The sequence below is a fragment of the Gopherus flavomarginatus genome, chromosome 3 (assembly GCF_025201925.1).
Source record: "Gopherus flavomarginatus isolate rGopFla2 chromosome 3, rGopFla2.mat.asm, whole genome shotgun sequence".
NCBI classification, from domain to species: domain Eukaryota; kingdom Metazoa; phylum Chordata; order Testudines; family Testudinidae; genus Gopherus; species Gopherus flavomarginatus.
In genome coordinates, this window is record NC_066619.1 from 173,703,114 (window position 1) to 173,726,951 (window position 23,838).

General features: G+C 42.7%; 1 protein-coding gene across 9 annotated transcripts in view; it reads right to left on the reverse strand.

Moving 5' to 3' along the window:
- Positions 1 to 23,838, reverse strand: part of NPNT (nephronectin) — a 665,225-nt gene that overhangs the window by 602,451 nt on the left and 38,936 nt on the right. For 8 of the 9 annotated variants that reach the window (XR_007773242.1, XM_050944505.1, XM_050944501.1 and 5 more), the window contains 5 exons: positions 15,086 to 15,205; positions 14,125 to 14,244; positions 12,778 to 12,912; positions 11,701 to 11,823; positions 4,998 to 5,456 (listed from right to left, as the gene is read on the reverse strand). Coding sequence is in view for 8 of the 9 variants with exons in the window: in XM_050944505.1 (XP_050800462.1) it covers positions 4,998 to 5,456; positions 11,701 to 11,823; positions 12,778 to 12,912; positions 14,125 to 14,244; positions 15,086 to 15,205 (957 nt within the window). In the remaining variant the exon portion in view is untranslated. The remainder of the gene's footprint in view (positions 1 to 4,997; positions 5,457 to 11,700; positions 11,824 to 12,777; positions 12,913 to 14,124; positions 14,245 to 15,085; positions 15,206 to 23,838) is intronic. The other variant, XM_050944502.1, reaches the window with a different exon arrangement.

Consider the following 23,838-nt stretch of genomic DNA (forward strand, 5'->3'; position numbering starts at 1 on the left):
TGTCATCCCTAGGACTTAAGCATACGGGGGCTGGCCAAGGTGAATCATGGGTGGCTGACCAGAAAATCTGCTGGAGTGTTAGAATCAGCCTTAGCAGAACATTTTAGGATGTTTATAAGTCTCTGAAAGTTCAATAAACCATCTCAAATGGTATTAGCAATCAAGAGAAACTATAAAGAGCTTATCTGACCATAACTTTTTAGTTAACTTCTCAGCTGATCTTGGAGTTTTGATTGACTGATCGATTAATTTGTCAGTCTAGAAGTAGATTCAGATTTTGATCCACTTTTGGAATGTTGCTTCTCCTTTTGTACAAGAAGGAAATAAATGTCAATATCCACAGCTGTCTCATGCACTCATGTCTCAAAATTCTGGACAGCTTTGAACCTCTATCTAATCTATGGCATTTCTAACACACCTGTCATCATAATATCTAAGCTCCATGAAACAATTAAAAAATGCATATGCTAAAGGGAAGTATTTGCATAGTCTCTTCCTTGCTCCCAGTATGCTGTATGGATTTTTGTTCAACTGTTCCACATCTTGTCTTGCCTTATCTACTTTCCCCCTCTCTCTCCCATTTGTCCAGCTGTGAGTGAGCCTTGGAGAGGTGTCACTACCAGGGTGGGCCACTTAACAAAGAAGGGCCTGTTGCATTTGAATATGGTCAGGCAGGGCCTGTTGCATTTGAATATGGTCTGATCTGATCTGGTGACACACAGGATTCCACCTGGGTGTGTAACCCAGGGGCAGCTGCCTATTTGGGAAGTACACTTAGAATCAGTGGTTAACTGATTGTAACACTTTCTTTTAGGTGACCCCACTACAGTGCTCAATCTGCTATATGCTCCACTTTGGCGAATGAACCCATGACAAAATCACAGGAAGGGAGACGGAAGCAAGATACAGGGGATAAGGAGCAGACAGGTTCAGAAAAGGTAGGGGAGGAACAACTTGAGCTCGCCTTTGAACTTGGCCTTTGCATTACAAAGGAAGGTGGGAACAAAGCTCTAAAGCTACCCAGTAATTTACAGCACCAGCCAGGGGTAGGAGCAGAGCAGGGTAGAGCTAGTTAAGTCAGGAAGGATGGCAGCTCCTTTGTACTATGTATAATGCGTCAGCGAAGCTCTTTCCTCTGGTAATCCCTCACAAATAGCTTCTCTTCCTGTTTCTCTGACATTCTAACAATACATACATACAGGTACTGCACACTTAGGAAAAATCCTGATGTCCAACAGGCACTTTACTCCTATGGAAGGGAGCTCCAGTGCTGACCTGACTAATCCTAAGGATGATGAGGCTGGTGCAATGGGGCGATGTGATGCACTGCAACCCAGAAAAGGGTGGAGAGCCTATTCATACAAATAGAACACTGGAAAGGGATAGAGGGGGATTTCAACTTTAGGAGGGACAGGGAGAGAATTCAGGGCTGACAGGGAGGATGGTTTTCACCAACTGTAATTTTTGCACTAAATAGACAAAAAACATCTCTTTACGGTAGGAATCTAACATCTACATAGGAACCATGATTGCAGCCATTATGTACGTTTTCAATCTGGAACAATATTGGGGAACATAAACAAAGCAAGTCAGTATAGAGAAAATACAAGAATTTTCATCTTTTCTGAATGAGCTGAGTGAGGGAATATAACAGCTTCCTTCCTATATGTACACACTATCCTCTCCTTAAATACAAGGACATTGTTCCTTATCCACACCTGAAAGCTCTGTGTGGCAGTAGGGCACAAGAGGCCAACAGGTGTGGCTTTCTCTATGCTACACAGTGCTGAGTACACGGATAGTGCTCACTGAATAACAAACAACAAAACTAGAGCTGTGATGGAAACTGTTTTGCAACTGTGAGTCCAGGTTTCACTTCCAGAGTGAACTTTATAATATGCTCACTTAACAAGTGCCTTGGGACGGGGGCTGTGTGTTTGCTGTGAGAGTTTGGGGACAGTGCCCACCACATTCTGGGTGCTATCAAAATACAAGTAATTTAAAAAATAAGTGACAACATAGCAGGCCTGCTGCAGGTTACCCCAGGAGTGCCCTATAACTTGTCAACATCTAGAGCATGAAAGGAATCTTGAATCTTGCTCACACCTTTGATTTTATGTATATCAAATAAATCTTTAATATGGGATGAAGAGAAGGGATAACATTAGATTAAAAAGCACATATCTATGGATTTGATACGGAGGGTGGCTGAGTACCTATATGGCCTATTAAAGTCAATGACAGTAGCAGGTGCACAGCATGTCTCAGATTCAGGCTGATGTGTACTGAAGCGTATTGAAGGATAAATAACTGTCTCCGGCTATGTATACATTTCACAAACTACTAATGGCTACTCCTGAGCACTCATAAACAAAAACATGATATACACTCTGCAGATAATCTCTTTTCCTTGGTTCCTTGCAACTACAATAATTTAAGATCACATTGAAAAAGCAAACAAGCTTAAACAGCTTCCAGAATTCAAATCCCTATATCCTGATCTCTATATAAATGAAAGCACAAGTCCCAAAATAGAAAAATCCTATAGAATTAGTAGAAAAAGATATATTTTATAGTTTTTTTTAAACTAACCTAGGTAATTTTCTACTAAATTGTATTTCTGCTATAAAATTCTATAGGATTGTTCAAAAAACCTGTAGATGGGAAATCACTGACTGCTGAATTCTTTAGATTTTTAGAGTAATTTCTACAGAATCCTATTCCATTTTTGTAGAAACCAAATGATTTCATCCCTATTAAATTCTATATGCCTTTTCAATAAGGTTGACAGAAACTGTAACCTTGTAGGAGCTATCAGAGGAATTGTCATTTAGTTTCTCAAGGCTGCAAGCTACCTGAAGGGACTTTTTCCTATTACAGAATACTCATTATCTTTACAAAACCGCAAACATGTCATGAACAAAGGACTATATTATCACTCCAGGAACACAGAGCACAGAGGAAATTAGGAGTGACAGATACAGCTTTATATAACATTACTTTTAACATTTTAAAGATGTTTCCTCTTTGCTACCTGCAGCTTGTAGCAGCCTAAATGTGTGTCTCTGCTAGTCATAACTAGGCTGAGAAGTTCCCTAACTATAGACTTTGCTCTTGTGGGTGATCAGGATCAGTCATCAGAAATACAAAGAATACTTTAGTAATGTAGGATCATAGCAATTAGAGATGGAAAGGACCTATTAGAACATTGACTTGTGGGTCCATCACCTTACTGAATATTAAATTGACACTATCCTTTACCTAGAAAAAAGACTGAGAAAGCGTGCAAAGAATATTTTACGACAACAGCTTTAGGCTGGTATCAGCTGAGTCTTACAGTAGCATATTAATTTTAAAAGCATTACTCTCCAGTTTTAGAAACTACTTAAGGGCTTGATTCTCCTCTCACTCTCACCAGTTTATGCTGGTGCAATTCCGCTGACCTCCAAGTAGTTACTTCTGATTTACACTGGTGTACGTGGGAAGAGATTCAAGCCCTGAGACAGATAATTGGAAATTAGAGATGCCAGACCATACTAAGAAATTCAGTGATTCTGTGACAATTCAAGAATGCTGATAAATACTAATGGGTGAAATCATGGTGCAAAAAGCCAGCATAAGGCTCTTGCACCACTTACATCTCACATAAGCCCTATTTTGAACACTTTGGGACTACTCATCTGAATAAAGTTACTCACATGCTTAAATGTTTGCAGGATCAGGCCCTTATAAAGTAAATAAGTTCCTTCAATATAAATAAAATATAACAAACAATTATTGCTGTCTAAAATAGGATGTATAAGTATATTTTTACAAAAGCATTTATATTTAAGATTCAGTTTCTCAGACTGAACAAGTTATAGTGATTGTTTAAAAATGATCCTTGAAAAACACTTTTAAAGATCCTTTGAATCATTCAGAAACAACTTATCTTCCTATTCTTTCTAGTTCATTTTTTCTCCCCCACAAAATAGTCAAACTGCCTGCAGCAGATAAAATATTACCAGAAAAACAAATCCTTTATTTAAAGGATGAAATATTTCACTGCATAATCATAAAGAACACACCCCTAGAAGCTACCGTGTAGAAACCAAAATCACAAACAAAACAAACAACCAACAAGTGCCTGTCACCTGCTCTGAGACAGCAAATGTTTTCCTCCTATATTGCTTCAGCAGCTTTATTGGCTGAAGAAAAGGGCTGATCTAACACACACTCCCAATCTCTATAATTATCTGCAGCCACAGTGGTAAAGATGAATTAGAGTGTTGAGTATTTCTTGGCAGGCATGTGTAACTAGACGCACCAGCAATGTCATTTGTGGTATGTAGTAAAGCTTGCACAAAAAACACTGCAATCTCTTTCAGGGAAGCTCTCAAAATGACACTTCTACATACTATGAGCATCTTCAGTATCATGAACTGATTTTTGTAGGCACATTCCATAAAACAAGCCTCAGTATTATATTTAATGTGTTTTTGTTATGGGTTAGCAGTAAATATTAAAGAGACTACTACATGAATCCACATAACACACAAAGCTTTACTGGTTCATACGTCAAGTGCTATTCATGCAGCTGAAAGAATGCCCTATGTTACAGTCACTCAACACCTCAACTTTTAAACCTATTGTCCAAAATATTCAGAACAACAATGGACCTCAACAAAGCTAAGCCAGGGGACTGAACTGAAAGCCTGTTAACCCCGATTGCTAAAGTGAGCTGTTATCTCTGTTGCCACGTAGATTTAATATGGCCCATATTTCAATAGGATAACAAGAGGTACAACATGCTTTATATTCACAGTGACATGCAATGTCCAATGGCAAAGGTCCATAGGGCACTCAAGTGGTAAAGACTATCACAGTGTCACTATTTGCAATTTCATATCCTACATGCCATCTATGAAAATAATTTTCTGAAGACAATAGAATGTGACACTTCCTTTCACCTGCAATTTACACATCCTGTTCATGAAAGAACATATAGGTGTACTTACTAAACACATCCCCTCGTGGTTTCTGAGGTTCTATTTGTATTCTGTTGTCAACTGTAAATCCTTGGGGAGAGATAGTTTCAGTGGGAACAAGAGAAGAATCTTTAGTTGTTAACTCTGGGGATCTTGCTGTTGGTGCAGGTTTTGATGTTGTAGGTTGTGGAGGTGTTGGAGGCCTTGTTGCTGGCTTCAGTGGTGGTCTTGTTGTCATTGGTTTTGGTACAAACCTAGTAGTTGGCTTGGGTGTACGCCATATTGTTGGTTTTGTTGTAGGTTGTACTGTTGGCTTGGGTGCAGGCCTTACTGTAATAATAGCTGGTACATGTGGTGGTCTCGGGGGCTGTCTTGTACCTCCGATGTCAGGAATTCTATTGGTCATACCGCTGCTGCCCTTCGGTAGTGTAGTATTGCCCTTGAATATATTATTTGGACGAGATGGTTCAATCATAACTTTAGGAATAGCTGAAAAGAGAGTGAAAATTGGAGACAATTGGTATTTGAGCATCTCTCCACACAAACTAAAATGTTATATCATCACAGGAAAATATGTAGAGTATTTGTTGAAATTAGTTCCTTTTGTTTAGTTTTCCACTCAACAGCCCCCCCCCCCCAAGATTTTAGTATTAATACCGCTGTATTATCACATGCATTTATAAAGGCATGGTATTTTGGTATCATCATGGTATCTTGAGAGCAAGTTATGTGGTTAAAATGATTAAGGACAACTCATTACCAAAATAGGAGCCTATACTCAATCCCCTGCAACCCCAAAATGGATAACTTTAAGGGATAGAAACGGCAAAACCTAGCCAGGAGGGGCAGTTAGTGAAAAGCCCGGTCAGAAAGATGCATCTTATGTTGAGCTCTAAAAGTGACCAAACTTGCATGCTCTCATAAGCAATCTGTCCAGCCAAGCAGGAGTGAATTCCAGAGGCTAGTTATTGGCAACTGAGTGTTCTGCCTCTGCAAACACCTCCCTCAGGATGATAGCTGAAGTATTCTACAGCTGAATGTAGGGGGTCATGACTGACAGAGTTTTCAAGATAACTGGGACTCTAAAACATACTCACACCATTCTGCCCCATTAAAAAGGTGGGGCAAACATTCTACACTAGATTCCAAGAAGCTTTCAAAGGTAGTCTGAGGTGCCACATGTTGTAGTAGTCTAGGAACTTGTTTACACAGAAAGTTGCATTGGTGTAACTAAACTGCAATAGCAGCAAAGAATCCTGTGGCACCTTATAGACTAACAGACGTTTTGGAGCATGAGCTTTCGTGGGTGAATACCCACTTCTTCAGATGCATGTGGTGGAAATATCCAGGGGCAGGTATATATATGCTAGCAAGCAAGCTAGAGATAACGAGGTCAGTTCAATCAGGGAGGATGAGGCCCTGTTCTAGTAGTTGAGGTGTGAAAACCAAGAGAGGAGAAACTGGTTCTGTAATTGGCAAGCCATTCACAGTCTTTGTTCAATCCTGAGCTGATGGTGTCAAATTTGCAGATGAACTGAAGCTCAGCAGTTTCTCTTTGAAGTCTGGTCCTGAAGTTTTTTTGCTGCAGGATGGCCACCTTAAGGTCTGCTATAGTGTGGCCAGGGAGGTTGAAGTGCTCTCCTACAGGTTTTTGTATATTGCCATTCCTAATGTCTGATTTGTGTCCATTTATCCTTTTCCGTAGAGACTGTCCAGTTTGGCCGATGTACATAGCAGAGGGGCATTGCTGGCATATGATGGCGTATATTACATTGGTGGATGTGCAGGTGAATGAACCAGTGATGGTGTGGCTGATCTGGTTAGGTCCTGTGATGGTGTCGCTGGTGTAGATATGTGGGCAGAGTTGGCATCGAGGTTTGTTGCATGGATTGGTTCCTGAGCTAGAGTTATTATGGTGCGGTGTGCAGTTACTGGTGAGAATATGTTTCAGGTTGGCAGGTTGTCTGTGGGCAAGGACTGGCCTGCCACCCAAGGCCTGTGAAAGTGTGGGATCATTGTCCAGGATGGGTTGTAGATCCTTGATGATGCGTTGGAGGGGTTTTAGCTGGGGGCTGTAAGTGATGGCCAGTGGAGTCCTGTTGGTTTCTTTCTTGGGTTTCTCTTGCAGTAGGAGGCTTCTGGGTACACGTCTGGCTCTGTTGATCTGTTTCCTTATTTCCTCGTGCGGGTATTGTAGTTTTGAGAATGCTTGGTGGAGATTTTGTAGGTGTTGGTCTCTGTCTGAGGGGTTAGAGCAGATGCGGTTGTACCTCAGTGCTTGGCTGTAGACAATGGATCGTGTGATGTGTCCGGGATGGAAGCTGGAGGCATGAAGGTAGGCATAGGGGTCGGTAGGTTTTCGATATAGGGTGGTGTTAATGTGACCATTACTTATTTGCACCGTGGTGTCAGAAAGTGGACCTCCCGTGTAGATTGGTCCAGGCTGAGGTTGATGGTGGGGTGGAAGCTGTTGAAATCATGGTGGAATTTTTCCAGAGTCTCCTTCCCATGGGTCCAGATGATGAAGATGTCATCAATGTAGCGTAGGTAGAGAAGGGGCGTGAGTGGACGAGAGCTGAGGAAGCGTTGTTCCAGGTCGGCCATAAAGATATTGGCATATTGTGGGGCCATGCGGGTGGACCTAACCAGATCAGCCACACCATCACTGGTTCATTCACCTGCACATCCACCAGTGTAATATATGCCATCATATGCCAGCAATGCCCCTCTGCTATGTACATCGGCCAAACTGGACAGTCTCTACGGAAAAGGATAAATGGACACAAATCAGACATTAGGAATGGCAATATACAAAAACCTGTAGGAGAGCACTTCAACCTCCCTGGCCACACTATAGCAGACCTTAAGGTGGCCATCCTGCAGCAAAAAAACTTCAGGACCAGACTTCAAAGAGAAACTGCTGAGCTTCAGTTCATCTGCAAATTTGACATCATCAGCTCAGGATTGAACAAAGACTGTGAATGGCTTGCCAACTACAGAACCAGTTTCTCCTCTCTTGGTTTTCACACCTCAACTACTAGAACAGGGCCTCATCCTCCCTGATTGAACTGACCTCATTATCTCTAGCTTGCTTGCTAGCATATATACACCTGCCCCTGGATATTTCCACCACATGCATCTGAAGAAGTGGGTATTCACCCACGGAAGCTCATGCTCCAAAACGTCTGTTAGTCTATAAGGTGCCACAGGATTCTTTGCTGCTTTTACAGATCCAGACTAACACGGCTACCCCTCTGATACTAAACTGCAATGTTTAACTGATTTAATAAAACTGGTGTAAAAAACCCTAGGTAGACACATCTAACTGATTTACATCCAGTTTATATTGGTGTAATTCGCATTAGTAAATTCAGAGGTGCAAGCTAAACCAACGTAAGAGTGTCTATACTAGGAGTTTGCTCTGAATTAACTACAATTGTTGGGGTTTTTTAAAATGATTTTTGTTAAACTGGTGCAGCTATTGTCTGTAGGAGAGGTCTAGATTTGAGTTAACAAAAGAGAAAAGTCCACATCTAAGAAGAAAGGGTTCAATCTCTTGTCCAGCCCCCAAAAAGAGTTTCTGGCCAATTTTGCTACCTTGGAGAAGAGAGGAGTCTAGTCTTCCTCAAGATTTGACCATGGGCGGACAGAGACGGGAGGAATAGTTACTGGCTTTGCCAGTTCTTCAGAACGCTTCTTCCTGCCAATCAGCATCAATTCTGTTTTATACAGCTTGAATCTAAGCCACTTTCATCCAGATCCCCTATCTGCCAAATGCTGGGAGGAGCAAGAAGATGGTGTCATCTTAGCTATGATGACTAGATGTCCCATTTTTAAAAAGCACAGTCCGTATTTAAGCCCTCCTGCAGGTGTTCTAATTTTTTCTTTAAAATGGGCAAATTATCTCATATTTTCTGTCCCCTCCAAAAACAGTACAGGCAAGTCCAATCCTGCTGCTGGCCAGATCCCTATTCACCAGCCGCCCTCCCACCAGCAGGAAATAAGGGGATCCAGTGGCCAACGATGGGGGTGGGTGTTCAAAGCTGGTGGTGGGGCGAAGATGCAATGCGCAAGGCTGGCCGCCCCCACCCTGCTGTGTCAGTGCAGCCCATGCTGTGTGCCAGCTCTCAGCCAGTAAGACCCTGCCCTCTGTCCCGTTTCCAGCCGGCACTGGCTGCGCACTGCAGTGGCTGGTGAGTGCAGGCACACCCCAGGCAGCAGCCAGTTACATGTCACCTCTGCTGACCACCCATCAGCCCTTTACATGCTCCACCTCTCAATGTCCTCTCCCTGCTTTGCCCTTTCGCCCCTCCCCCAGAGCAGCTGTTCCTCCATATCCCCTCCAGCAGGGCGCATCCCACTCCCAGCGCTGTGCAGGAACCAGCCCCTGGTCAGAGTGCTCAGCTCACCAACAGCCTGGCCTGCAAGCTCCTTCCAGGCTGGCCAGGAGAAGCCAAGCCCTGTATGTACCAAAGTCCCACAGGGCTGGCACAGGGAAGCCTCTACGCCCCTCAGCTAAGTCCTGGAGTGGCAGGGGAAGCGATTCCAAGCCTGTTCACATCCCGAACTTGCAGGCTCCACAGCAGCCTGTGGGGCAGGGGCTTAGCACCCTCTTCACTCTCTACCCCTCCGCCCTGGGTCCTGCCCCCAAGGGAGCGTGGGGCTTCTCCATCCCCTAGGCACCCTCCTCTGCGGAGCTACCTCTCTGGCTGGGTTCGCTGAAGCCCCTGCAATCAGGTTCCCTAGACCGTGGTGCACATTCATTCTTAAGGCTTAACCCCTTCCTGCCTGCGCTGTAGCCAGGGGATTGGAGGCAGCTGGGTTATGTCAGTGACCAGCAGCAGCCTGGAGATGTTGGCTGCCTTTCGACACTGTGCAGGCAGGAAGTGACAAGCTGCTTCCAGTCACAGGCGATGGTGGGGAAGGGGCAAGGAAGAGAAGAGAAGTTCTGCAAAGACACTGGCCACATCACCCCTTCCCCCCTCATTCTCTCCTGTGGCTGGAAGCAGCTCCTGTCCCTTCCTCCCACACAGTGCTGAAAGGCTGCTGCTGGCCACATTTTGGTGTGAACCCTGGCAGAAATCTGGGGAAGGGATGACATGTGACCTCTCCCCCCTCCATCCCGTGAGAGAAAGGTGTCCAGAGTCTGTGTGTCACCTTTCCCTCTGTGTGTGTGTGGAGGGGGGCGGGGAGGCAGGGATGTGTGTGTCACCCCTCCCTGTGTGAACCCTAAAGCCTTAAAGATTAGAAGGTAAATAAATAGAATCCAACTGTGCAGTATTTCTTCTTAACGGGGCCTCAGTCAGCTTGATATTAATTTGAACGTTTGTACTGCATAGTTCTGATCGATTGCTGCTGAACTCGCTTGAATATGAGTAATTTTACCAGGTATCCCATATTCCGCATAGGGAAATATGGTCACCCTAATCTTGGCCCCCAAAGAGGAGACCTAGAGCCACCTAGTCTCACTATTATGTAGCGTGCCATGTACTTAATAATGGTACCATATTGTCTCACAGTTTGCCCCAGAATCTTCATGCAGAAAGAGTGACAAAATTTAACTTGGATGGTCTCCAAAAGCGAGGAGTTTTTATGTGACTGGGAAGAAAGAGCCATGAGTATTATAATGGTCATGTATGCTTTACTATTTCATTATTTATTTTTATTACATATCACTCAATGGCCCTAATGAAAGTTGGGGTCCCATTGTGCTGGGAACTGTGGAAACACCAAAAGAGACAGTCTCTTGCCCAACATAACCCTCTGAGATGTCTGAGAGAACCATTTCAAAGGCATTCCATCCACCAGTGTCTGGTCCCTTAGTAGAGTCAACCCCCATCTGATTATCTACAGTACTGTAAGCTGTTGAAAGATTTAGTAGTATCAGCAAGGACATCTATTGATTGCCCCAAGCACCCAGGTTTCCAGTGAATCTTAATTTATTTTGGCAGATATTTCAAAGTCTTACATGTTTGCCACCTGACAGTCAACAAGAGTATGTATAAATCACACAAACTGCAAATCTTATCCTTCTTTAGCACTGGTTTTGCAATCTGACAGTGAGTATGTCCATTTGTTATTCACCATTTTCATGCCTGATTTCACATAAAGAAATAGCAAATTGGCCAGAAATAGCTCTATCCATTAATAAAGTCCCCCAAATACTAAAAGGCTAAAATCTCCCCTAGTTACTTAAATATCTTTTAACATCTAGTAGCACGCAACAAACAGTGATAATTTAGTCCCCAGTTCAGTTAAGCACTTAAGCACTGGGGTCTGGCTGAGCTACAAGACTGGCACGGAACTCACAGAGTGCATACAACAGACGGAGAAGGAGTAAGATCTACTATATGATCAGGCCTTACCCCAGTTACTACACACTAGCATTTGCTCAGAGCAAGAACAATCATCTATATCTGTCAACAATCAGAGTCATTTATAGAATGCAGCTGTGAATAGAGTTTGCTGGATTTCTTTCTAATAACGAAAAGATCTCAAGGAAAAATATTTTTATCCAGGCATGTTAAGACTCATAAAACTTTGAATACAATATCTGATCCTTTATTATCTTTCAAAAACTTCTGAGTGAAACTAAGCCTGATACTATGGCATCTCAAAATTTACCATGTTTTTCAGTTTTCCTTGTAAATGGCCTTGGTGTTTGACATTTGGCTTCTGAGTTCATGACATCCCTCCAGCCCCAAAAGAAAAAAAAAAGGAGCACATTACATACGCAGGCAGTTTATTCCATCGCCTCTGTATCCTTCTTTACATTTACACTTGTAGGTTCCCTGAGTATTGTAACATCGTGAAAAGCTGCCACACTGATACTGGCCAATTGAGCATTCATCTATATCTGTGACAGAAAAATCACATAAAAGTCATTCACATGGGAGAAGGAACGTGCCTCCCGCCGCCAAAAAAACCCAACAATAAACAGATATCATATAAAAATATTCTTAATTTTTAAAATTCAATACCATTGTATCACCAGTGAAACTAGGAGAATTTTATCCTAAATTAATATTTTTCATAGATTTTAAGGCAAGATGAGATTATAATGATCACCTATATAAAACAGGCATATAACTTGGCATCACCATGTTTAATATTTTGCTGTGGCAACAGATAGTTTCTACAAGTAAATTTTATAATCTCTGTAACCACTTTTTAAAGGTGACCTGTAAGGATGGGAAATAATTGAGTTAGTGATTTATAAGGCCCTGAGCCAACAAAGCACTTAAGCCTGCTCTACATCTGTGTTTTAACCACTGTTACATCAGGATGGAAACCGTTTACAATATCTTATATTATTTCACTCTACTAGTGCCACAAACAAGGTCCCCATACCTGCAAGTGCTCTGTGCAGGGACTTCCCATTGAAGTAACTGGGAGCACGGCCACATGTGAAGCAACACAACTTAATCTCCAACATCACTTTCCCTTAATATGATCATCACCAGCTGAAGCACTGAGAAAAATTAGTGAAGTTCACTAAGGCCCCAGACCAGCAACTGCCTGCAAGAAGCCCCAGTGAAAATCTATGCTGAGCCACTTCCAGGATCAGGGCTTAAATGTATATTTTTTTCATTTCCATATTCAATGTAATTCTATTTCATAACACACACAAAATTAATATAGAATAAACTAAAGCAATCTGTTTTCAGCCTCTCAACTCATAAAAAGGTGATTAATACAGTCTCTATAAGTCAGCTAATATAGCAATATAATAAACCTTGGATTAGTATTACAGGAAACACACGTGTGCTATATGCATGCAAGACTCACTGAAATAAGTGTATTTTATTACCGTGGCATTGGTATTTGCCTCCAATGTACATCAGGTCGAAGCCTTTATGACACTTGCAGATATAGCTTCCAAAAGTATTAACACATTTCCTAAATCTGGGACAGATAACTCTCCCAGTTGCACATTCATCAACGTCTGAAAACACAAATTAATTGTATTTTTAATAATATAGCTAAGACATGATTTACCTCAAATTGATTCCAACTCTCAAAAACTGAATGGTCAAAAATCTTGTAAAAACTTTCTTTTTGCCCCAGTCTGGTAGCTTTATAGCAATGCTTGGGCACTACCATATGGAAGACCTGAACTCAGTTTTTGGTTGTGCTCCCTCTATCCCCCATATCTCCTGTGCCAATACAGAAAGCACAGCAAGAAAGAGAAAGACATTGTGCTTAGATTGGTGGGAGTTAAGTTTAGAAATTACCAAGAGTAACCTTACTTTACATTGACTATTCTGATTGATTTAAATTAGCTGGCTCAAGGTTGTAGAGAGAATCCCAGAAATGCTGACAGATTTTGAAGGGTGTAGTAATCAGTTTTCCTTGGACAGAAAAATAGTTACTCAAACACTGGACATAAAGGATGATGGTGTAAAGCAGAAACAAACTAGGGACATGCCCCAAACAGATAGTCAAACATCCAAAGAAGTACTTAATTTCTCAAGCACTGGGAACCTTTAATTAGTGAGCTGTAAACTATAAATAATACATTGAATTGCAGGTAAGTAGAATCAATAAACATATTTGAAAAATCATTCAGACAAAATGTTTTGAAACAGTTCTCCTTGAACAGGTGTGTATATATTTTGTTCTATACTATAGAAGTACAGTAAACTTCAAGAGATACATGGCTATCATCGTAACTACACCACCACATATGTGGAGAAGCTGTCCTTCCTTGATGTCTTGATATCCTACTGGCTACAAATGAGAGCTTTATACTACTGAACAGGGAAGGGTTCAAAATATTGGTCCTCAAATCCATGACATTCTTATGTCTAGAAAAGCTGCTTCAAGTCATTTATAGAGGTTTTATTGCTCCCTCTGAGTCCTGCACAGTTTTGCTACGGCATCTCATTTTACAGGCAAAGGGATATGAAAATATAGTCCCAATAATTTTTTTAACTCTCTAAAGTTTGCTAAAAGTATTATTTCTGTAACATGTGATAGACACAGAATACATGACTGACACTGGTTTGAGAATACCTGAGTAGCGTGGCTATCCAAACACACCACACTACCACATATTCCCTATATGTGTGATAAATTCATGGAAACTGTGTTTTGGCTGAAGAAGAAAACATCCTGAGGAAAGCAGTGAAATCAGTAACCGTGACTAATAACTTACCTATGCAGGTTCTACCGTCAGGCCCTAGCTGCAAGCCTGGAGAAGGACAGTGGCAGCGTACTTCTCCTTTCATGACATCACAGCCGTACTGGCAGTTTGCCATTGAACAAGAAAGAGCATCTAGGGAGAAACAGTTGCACATTTAGACCAAATATAAGGACTCAGCATCATACAGGTAAATTGCTGGAATCTTTGGAGCATTAAGGTCCAGTCCAGCGACCGTGAAAGTCAGCGGAAGATTCCTGCTGACTGTAATAGGAGTTCGGTTAGGCCCTTCAAAAGCAAATAGATATGCTGTAAATTTGTGCTCTTCATTTCACAGATTGTATTTATAAGAGACATTACGTCACAGAGTACAGATTTTAGCTAGCTGTGTTGTGGCACACAATTCCCATGCTGAAAATAAACCCCAACGTGCACTAAAAACCCTTCATGGATGGACTCATTTAAAAATGCCAACTTCTGACTGCAGTGACGCTAGTTCAATATCTTTAATTAAAGGTCATTGTCTCTCTCTCCTTCTTTGTTCATATACTCAAAATATCTGTTTTTATGGGAGTGAGAGGAATCTGATCTCTAGTAAGATCACAGGACAGTGGTATACTGTGGAGCCAACAGGCATCTGTTGCTTTAACAATTTTACATGTATGTGGCCATAATATAGCAGCACTGCACGTCTTGCTGCTGAGAGCACAGCAAGTGCGTATCCCCACAGGCAGAACAACAGTGATTTACACATCTGAAGAATAGATTGGAAAAATGGGTAATAACTAATAAAATCAAATTATTTATTCTTGTTTGGCGGAGTCTAATTTTACCAGATTGGTGCACAATTTTCAGAATGAGGAGGCTTTTGCCTTGGCACTCATCCTTGTCCAGTAGATATTTACTGAGCACCTCAAGGGATTAAAACACATTAACTGGAGTTTGAAAAAAAGAAAGCTAAGGAGTCTTGACATACTAGAACATGATCCATCTGGCATAAGCATGTATCCATTCAGACAATAGCATTTGTAGCTACCGTAGGTATTCATGCATCGATGTTTGCATGGCCGAGGCTTTAATCCACACTCATTTAGATCTGAAATTAATAGAGAAAGGAGAGAACAAGCAAACAAATTACGCACACAAAAGATGAGCATTTGAAATTGTTCTAGTTGGGAAACGATGGGGGAAAGGGAGGAGTCCTTCATATCCAGCCCAGCTCAACTATGATCACATTTGGCTATGTGAGCACTGTTCGGTACCACATGTGAAGTAAATAATGTTGTTCAGTTCATTTACAAGTTAATCCACTCCCCTTTATGTCCACATTACAAATTCCACTCTCAGAAATGGCACTAACTGGCACTATTAGCATTAGTTGGCAGTAACAGGAATTTCACCAGAGAACGACACTGACTGAATGTGTATGGAAGCTGACCTATCATCTCACTTCTGGAGGTATTCCCTTTATATTGCTTGAGGAACATCAGTGGGGCTGCATGGGAAAGCTGGCATTGCCACTGTTGTAACAGTCTGGGGGAGAAATTTGGCACTTGATTATCTAGACCTGTCAGTCCAATACGTTTTCTGAGTACTGCAGAAGTAAAATGTAAAAGGCTGGGTGGGGAGGAAGAAGCTAGGTATGTTTTTACCTATCTATTGAAGAAGGTATTTGGCATTGCTAATGTATGTGTTAAAGATTACCTGTGATTCTGGATTTCAGGTTTAAACTGGACTACACAAGGAACTAATGAATTACACATTATGAAAATGTTCAACTTACAATTGTAGCTTTAGCAAACAAAAAATTTGTAATGGAAAATAAATACTGAGCTATGAATGCCCACAAAATTCAAATTCAGTAAGAAAGCACGGATATGCTGGTGATATGGGAGGGAGTACTGACTTAGTACAGAACTAATAGTGCATGGCCCACAATTTACATCTTAAAAGAATAAAAATAAAAAACCTTGTTATTCATAAACCGACTTACAAATCTAGTTGGTAAATTATTATGTAATTACAGGTTGAAATTGTGGCTTGCTACTGACCTGTAAATCTCTCTGATTTAAAGTACTGTACATTATGTGCCAGATCCTCAGTTGATGTGAAACGGTATAGTTCTGTTGAAGTCAATGTAGCTATGCTGCTCTATACCAGCTAAGCACCTGGTTACTCAAAATAGTCAGGTGGTTCATTGTCTTACTTAACCACTTAAAACTTGTTAATTTATCAGAAGCAAAGTCCTCATGAAGACAAGGTTTACTCATCTGAGTAAGTATTGTAGGGTTAAGACCAATATTTGTTTCTGTTTAGAGTGGGTTGGCTACATAGATAAGGTAAAAGTGTCTCTCGGGAATACATCTGGAAATTGCAATTTTTGACCAGTATTGGGAGAATAAACCTTAGGTGGCCCGTGCTTAAAAGGGATGTAGATGAGGTAGATTGAAGTTTCAGGACCTTCATAAGATGGTGGATGAGGAATAGGCCTGGTCCACACTACGCAGTTAAATCGATTTTAACAGCATTAAATCGATTTAACGCTGTACCCGTCCACACTACAATGCACTTTAAATCGATTTAAAGGGCTCTTAAAATCGATTTCTGTACTCCTCCCCAACGAGAGAAGTAATGCTAAAATTGATATTAGCATATCGATTTAGGGTTAGTGTGGCCGCAAATCGAAGTTATTGGCCTCCGGGCGGTATCCCACAGTGCATCAGTGGCCGCTCTGGACAGGTAATAGAACTCTAATGCACTGGCCAGGTATACAGGAAAAGCCTCGCGAACTTTTGAATTGCATTTCCTGTTTGGCCAGCGTGGAGCTCTCATCAGCACAGGTGACCATGCAGAGCTCATCAGCACAGGTAACAATGCAGTCTCCTGAGAATAGAAAAAGAGCTCCAGCATGGACCACACAGGAGATACTGGATCTTATTGCTGTATGGGGAGAGGATTCAGTGCTAACAGAACTGCGTTCCAAAAGACGAAATGAAAAAACTTTTGAAAAATTTCCAATACCATGAGGGAGAGAGGCCACACCAGGGATTCAGTGCAGTGCAGAGTGAAAGTTAAGGAGCTCAGACAAGCCTACCAGAAAACCAAAGCAGCAAACGGCAGATCCGGATCAGGGCCAAAAACATGCCGCCTCTACGCTGAGCTGCATGCAATTTTAGGGGCCTGTGCCACCACTACCCCGCCCTTGTCCGTGGATTCCGAGGTGGGGATTGTAATCTCAACCATGGATGAGGATTCAGCGGAGGGGGAAGATGATGAGGAGGAAGAGCTTGCAGAGAGCACACAGCACTCCATTCTCCCCAACAGCCAGGAGCTTTTTGTGACCCAGACGGAATTACCGTCCCTGCCCTCCCAAGCCACTAGCCCAGGCAGTGAAGCCATGGAAGTGACCTCTGGTGAGTGTACCTTTGTAAATATAAAACATAGTTTAAAAGCAAGCGTTTTTTAATGATTGATTTGCCATGAGTGTTTGGCATGCATTAGCAGGCATTAAAATTACTGGAACAGTTTGTTAACATGTCTGGGGATGGAGCGGAAATCCTCCAGGGACATCTCCATGAAGCGCTCCTGGAGGTACTCCAAAAGCCTTTGCAGAAGGTTTCTGGGCAAGGCAGCCTTGTTCCGTCCACCATGGTAGGACACTTTACCACGCTATACATGTAGCAAGTAATCGGGTATCATTGCATGACAAAGCCTAGCTGCGTATGGTCCCGATGATTGCAAGCATTCAAGAAACATCCATTCTTTATCTCGCTCTGTTATCCTCAGCAAAGTGATATCGTTCATGGTAACCTGGTTGAAATTAAGGAATTTTATTAAGGGGACAGAGATGGCCATCCTACTGGGCTGCTTGCCTGTTGCTTAAAAGAAATCCTTCCTTGCAGGTAGCCAAGCGGGGGGAGAGGAGGGGGATAAATGGCGCTGAGTTTTTTAGCGTTTGGCCAGCAGGAATCTTCCCAGCTACCAGCCACGCGGTGGGGGGGGGGGGGAGGAGAAAGAGGGGGTGATTAGCAGTGATCTGCCATTATACCAGCCATGTGGTGGAGGGAGGGGTAAAGCAATTCCAGTGTTAGGGTTAGGGTTTGGCGTTTGCTGCTCCTTGTAAAAGAAGCAGCACAGGGAGAAGCTGTATGCCTCTTTGTATGCCTTATCATGACCGCATGCAAGCTGAATTGTGATGCCCGGACCTGCGTCTGTGTTGATCTGTTACACCACAGCTGCAGGCACTCAATACTAAAAGAATCCAAATGCGACCTTGTAGTGAAATCACATGTGCTATGTAAGGTGAATAGGGTTGTTCACCGTGAAAGAGTATAACCATTGTTCTGTGAAATGTATCTTTTATAATCCTTCTATCACTATTTTCCCCCAGTCATGCAGCTGCAAATTTTTCAAGCCTCCCTACTCCATCCCGAAGGCTAGCTCAGATAAGGTGGAGGAAGAAGAGGACACGAGATGAAATGTTCACAGAAATCATGGCAGTAACCCACAATGAAAGAGCTCATCTGGGGGAGTGGAAGGACGTGGTAGCAAAGTACAGGAAAGATGCCAGTGAACGTGAGGACAGGAGGGACCAACGTGAGGATAGGAGAGACGCTCGAGATGAGAGGTGGCGGCAGGAAGATCAGAGGTGTAGGCAGGAAGATCAGCTGTGGCGGGATGCAACGCTGGAGCTGCTGCGTGATCAAACTGACATCCTCCGATGTCTGGTGGATCTTCAGGAAGAGCAGCGGGGTCACAGAGTGCCGCTCCAGCCCATGTTTAACCACCCTCAGTACTCACCATGTTCCATATCTTCCACACCCAGACATGTAAGAATGCGTGGGGGAAGGCTTTTTGCACCCGCCCACTCCACCCTCATGGACAGTCCAACCAAAAGGCTGTCATTACATTGAAATGTCCTTAATGGCCTTTTTCTTCCCTCCTATCCTCCTCCCAAACCACACCCGGGATACCTTGTTAATTCTCTGCCTCTTTTTATAATTACATACTTCTTAAATGATAGTAACTTTATTTCCATAAGCAAGCTGTAATCGAAGGGGAAGGGTGGGTTGCTTACAGGAGGACTCAATAAAGGGGGGGGGAGGTTCATGAAGAGGAAATAAACACAACAGTCACACCGTACCCTGGCCCGTGATGAAACTCGTTTTCAAGGCTTCTCTGATGCGCACTGCTTCCTGGTGAGCTCTTCTAATCGCCCTGGTGTCTGGCTGCGCATAATCAGCGGCCAGGTGATTTGCCTCAGCCTCCCACCCCGCCATAAAGGTCTCCCCCTTACTTTCACAGAGATTGTGGAGCACACAGCAAGCAGCAATAGCAAAGGGGACATTGGTTTGGCTGAGGTCTGAGCAAGTGAGTAACATTCTCCAGTGGGCTTTTAAACAGCCAAATGCACATTCTAACACCATTCTGCACTTGCTTAGCCTGTAGTTGAACAGCTCCTGACCACTGTCCAGGCTGCCTGTGTATGGCTTCATGAGCCATGGCATCAAGGGGTAGGCTGGGTCCCCCAAGATAACGACAGGCATTTCAACATCCCCAACTGTTATTTTCTGGTCCGGGAAGTAAGTCCCTTGCTGCAGCCGTTTAAACAGAGCAGTGCTTCTGAAGACGCAAGCGTCATGAACCCTTCCTGGCCATCCCACGTGGATGTTGGTGAAACATCCCTTGTGATCCACCAGTGCTTGCAGCACCATTGAAAAGTAACCCTTGCGGTTTATGTATTGGGTGCCCTGGTGCTCCGGTGCCAAGATAGGAATATGGGTTCCATCTATCGCCCCCCACAGTTAGGGAATCCCATTGCAGCAAAGCCATCCACGATGACCTGCACGTTTCCCAGAGTCACAACCTTTCGTAGCAGCAGCTTAATGATTGCTTTGGCTACTTGCAACACAGCAGCCCCCATAGTAGATTTTCCCACTCCAAATTGATTCCTGACTGACCAGTAGCTGTCTGGCGTTGCAAGCTTCCAGAGGGCTATTGCCACTCGCTTCTCCACTGTGAGGGCTGCTCTCATCCTGGTATTATGGCGTTTCAGGGCAGGGGAAAGCAAGTCACAAAGTTCAAAGAAAGTGCTCTTACGCATGCGAAAGTTCTGCAGCCACTGCGAATCGTCCCACACCTGCAAAACTATGCGGTCCCACCAGTCTGTGCTTGTTTCCTGGGCCCAAAATTGGCGAGCAATGGGTAGAACCTCCCTCATTACCAGCAGGAGCTCCAAAGCGCGGGGGCCCGCGGTTAGGGAAAAATCAGTGTCCATGTCCTCATCACTCTCGTCGACGCGCTGCCGTAGCTGCCGCCTCCTCTCCTGCGTTTGCAGTTCATGGTTCACCATAGACAGCACGAGAATGCGTGAGCTGTTTACAACGTCCACGATCGCGCTACTGAGCTGAGCAGGGTCCATGCTTGCTGTGCTATGGCGTTTGCTCAGTTCACCCAGTAAAAAAGGCACGAAATGGCTGTCTGCTGCTTTCAGGAAGGGAGGGGTGAGAGTGTACCCAGAACCAACTGCGACAATGATTTTTGCCCCATCAGGCACTGTGGTATTAACCCAGAATTCCAAGGGTCAGGGAAGACTGCAGGAACTATGGGATAGCTACGGGATAGCTACCCACAGTGCAACGCTCCGGAAATCGATGGTAGCCTAGGACCATGGACGCACACCGCTGAATTAATGTGCCTAGTGTGGACGCATAAAATCGACTTTATAATATCTGTTTTATAAAACCAGTTTAAGTTAATTCGAAATTATGCTGTACTGTAGACGTACCCATAGTTGCATATTGTCTGTGGACTGCACGTTAAGGGAAGGAGACAAGATGTTGAGTCTTTGCTCCAAAATAGGAAGGTGGTTGGGAAGGATTGTGAAGCATCTGCCTTAGCTTAGCTACTAGGGGGGTGGTAATTGTTTTTTTGACACTGCTGCCAAAAGCAAAAAATAGAGTAGATTACATAGGAGATGGGTACATATTTTACTGCTTCTTGTCTCTGGCTATGGGGAATCATGATCTTGAGGTAAGAGTTCTAGCTATTGGTAATTTGAGTAAATGGGATAGTGAAAGGGAATGATAATGAATTAGCCATTAGCCAGGATGGGCAGTAATGGTATCTCTAGCCTCTGTTTGCCAGAAGCTGGGAATGAGGGACAAGGGATGGATTACCTGATGATTACCTGTTCTGTTCATTCCCTCTGGGGCACCTGGTACTGGCCACTGTAAGTAGACAGGATACTGGGCTAGATGGACCTTTGGTCTGACCCAGTAGGGCCGTTCCTATGTTATAATTGAGTGGAAGGAGAACTTTGTGATTTTTTTTCCCTAAAAAATAAAACCACAGTGAAGTCTGAGGTGAAACAGTGCACTAAAACACCTATGGCTGGCCTATGTCAGCTGATTCAGGCTCATGGGGTTCCGGCTGCATTGCCATGGAGACATTCAGGCTTGGGCTGCAGCCTGGGCTCTGGGACCCTCCCCCGTTACAGGGTTCCAGAGCCTGGGCTCCAGCCTGAGCCCAAACATCTGTGTGGCAATTTTATAACCCTGCAGCCTGAGTGAGCTGACATGGACCAATTATGGGTGTTTTAGTGCAGTGTAGACATACAAACAAAAGGTACTGAGGGTATGTGTATTTATATTGTAAACTCAGACCTACTTCAGGAGTTGTTTGCACTAAACACACTAAGTACTAACATGATTATAAAAATAATATGACAAGTTCAGGGGGTTTTCAATAAAAGTGGATATAGGTTAAGGGAGGGAAGTGTTAACACTAGACTTATAATGGGAAAATTTTCAAAAGTGTCTATGCGATTTAGGAGTGTAAGTCCTACTGAGAGTCCTTGGACTTAAGCTCCTATGTCAATTAAGCATTTATGAAAATTTTATCCATAATGAAAAGTGTCTTTAAATCTTAATTATGGAGTCACCACAATGGATCCATACTTTAATGATGTAACAAATGATTAATAATCTGAGTTTAAAATATTTTTTTCTGCATAAATTGTAGATTACATTATGGTTCTTAAATAAGTGGACTTCTTCACAGGGCTTTGAATATACTGTCACATGGTATAAAATATTTTTAGTAGAGAATTGAAGGCCATGATGGTGAAGGATGGTTATCAGTAACACATTCTAAGAATAACCAGAGTATATAAAGTAGATGCTGGAAAGTATACAAAGATTGAATTCCACATGTGCCTTTATTTTTGTTTGGTTTTAGCCAAAACATAACCTGCTTATTTCTATTAACTTCACTAAAGACTTGTCTGCACTTAAAAGGCTGCACAGATGTAGCTGCACTGCTGTAGCACTTCAGTGAAGACATTACCTATGCCAACGGGAGGACTTCCCCTGTTGGCGTAGTTACCCCACCTCCCCTTGAGGCAGTAGCTATGGCTGTGAGAGAAGCCATCCCATCGACATAGCTCTGTCTACACTTTAAGTTGCTACAACCGTTGGTATAACCGTGTCACTCAGGGGTGTGGATTTTCTACGTCCCTGAGCAAGGCAGTTATACCAATATAAGTTGCTAGTGTAGACCAAGCCTTAATTCCACTTCTACAAGTGAATGAAAGCAGTCCCAGGATTGGTTTTTGAATACAGCATGTTTATCAAGATCTAAATCGAAGCAAATACTTGGAAGAGGCCTGGTCTTTAAACAAAGGTGCAGATTTGTGTCAGTGGTAGCATGGCTGACATCCTAATGGTTCAACATCAAGGGAGAGCCAAAATAAGACCCTTCGTACAACTCCATTAGATTTAAAAATGTTTTTCTCCTCTGCCTTTGCGCTTTCCTATTGAGAGATAGTTTGTTGTTAATCCTTTAGTCTGAACTCATGCTACAAAATCTCCCACTATTACATGGAAAAGAAAGTGTTTGTCATCACCTTGATTACCTAACTGCAAAGCCGGTGCTTTCAAAATAGGCTCAAATGTTTGTTACAATGTGCTGCTCTGTGGGCTTACTAACAGATCTACTGTCCAACTGTATTTTTCCAGGTGTCGCATTTTAACCCCTCTTTGCCAACCCTACTGTAGTTTCTTTCCCAATTTCAGTGTAGAGAGGTATATACTCTGTACCTATCTACACTGCATGTAATATTCAATTTCTTAGGTCAACAGTCACTGGGAGGTTCATTTGGTTCTTCATAAAATCTTTTATTAACATAGCGATGGTTCTCTTCATATAGCACCACACACAGACTATGTTCAAAAGTGTGTCATTCTCAAAAGTTTATAGATATTTTGCATATGGGCAACAGGAAAAAATGGATCAGCCAGTATGCGTACGTATTGTATTCCTGTTCTTCGCTCAGAAACACTTCTGCTATTAGTGTTCTCCAGCATCTTCAGATGCTTCATATTTTTGTTGTTTACATATGGTCATGTTATTCTTAAACAGGTTCAGGCTAATGTTAGCATTTACAGGGTCATGTATAGCAACACACTGAATATACTGCAAACATATGGTGGTTTTAACAAAAGTCAGGTTACTTATCTAGAGGTATCAATTTGGCATTTCAAACTATCTATAATGATAGCTCACTTAGAAGAAATACTCCATCAAAAGGGGGGAGGGGGGAGAAAAGAGCAGAATTTTCCTCTAAAAGATTGAAAGGTAAAATCAGAATGTTCCATAAATAAAACTTGTTATATAAAATAAAAATAATGTACAACACTCCTCCTTTTGTTCATTAAGAAATTTATAATG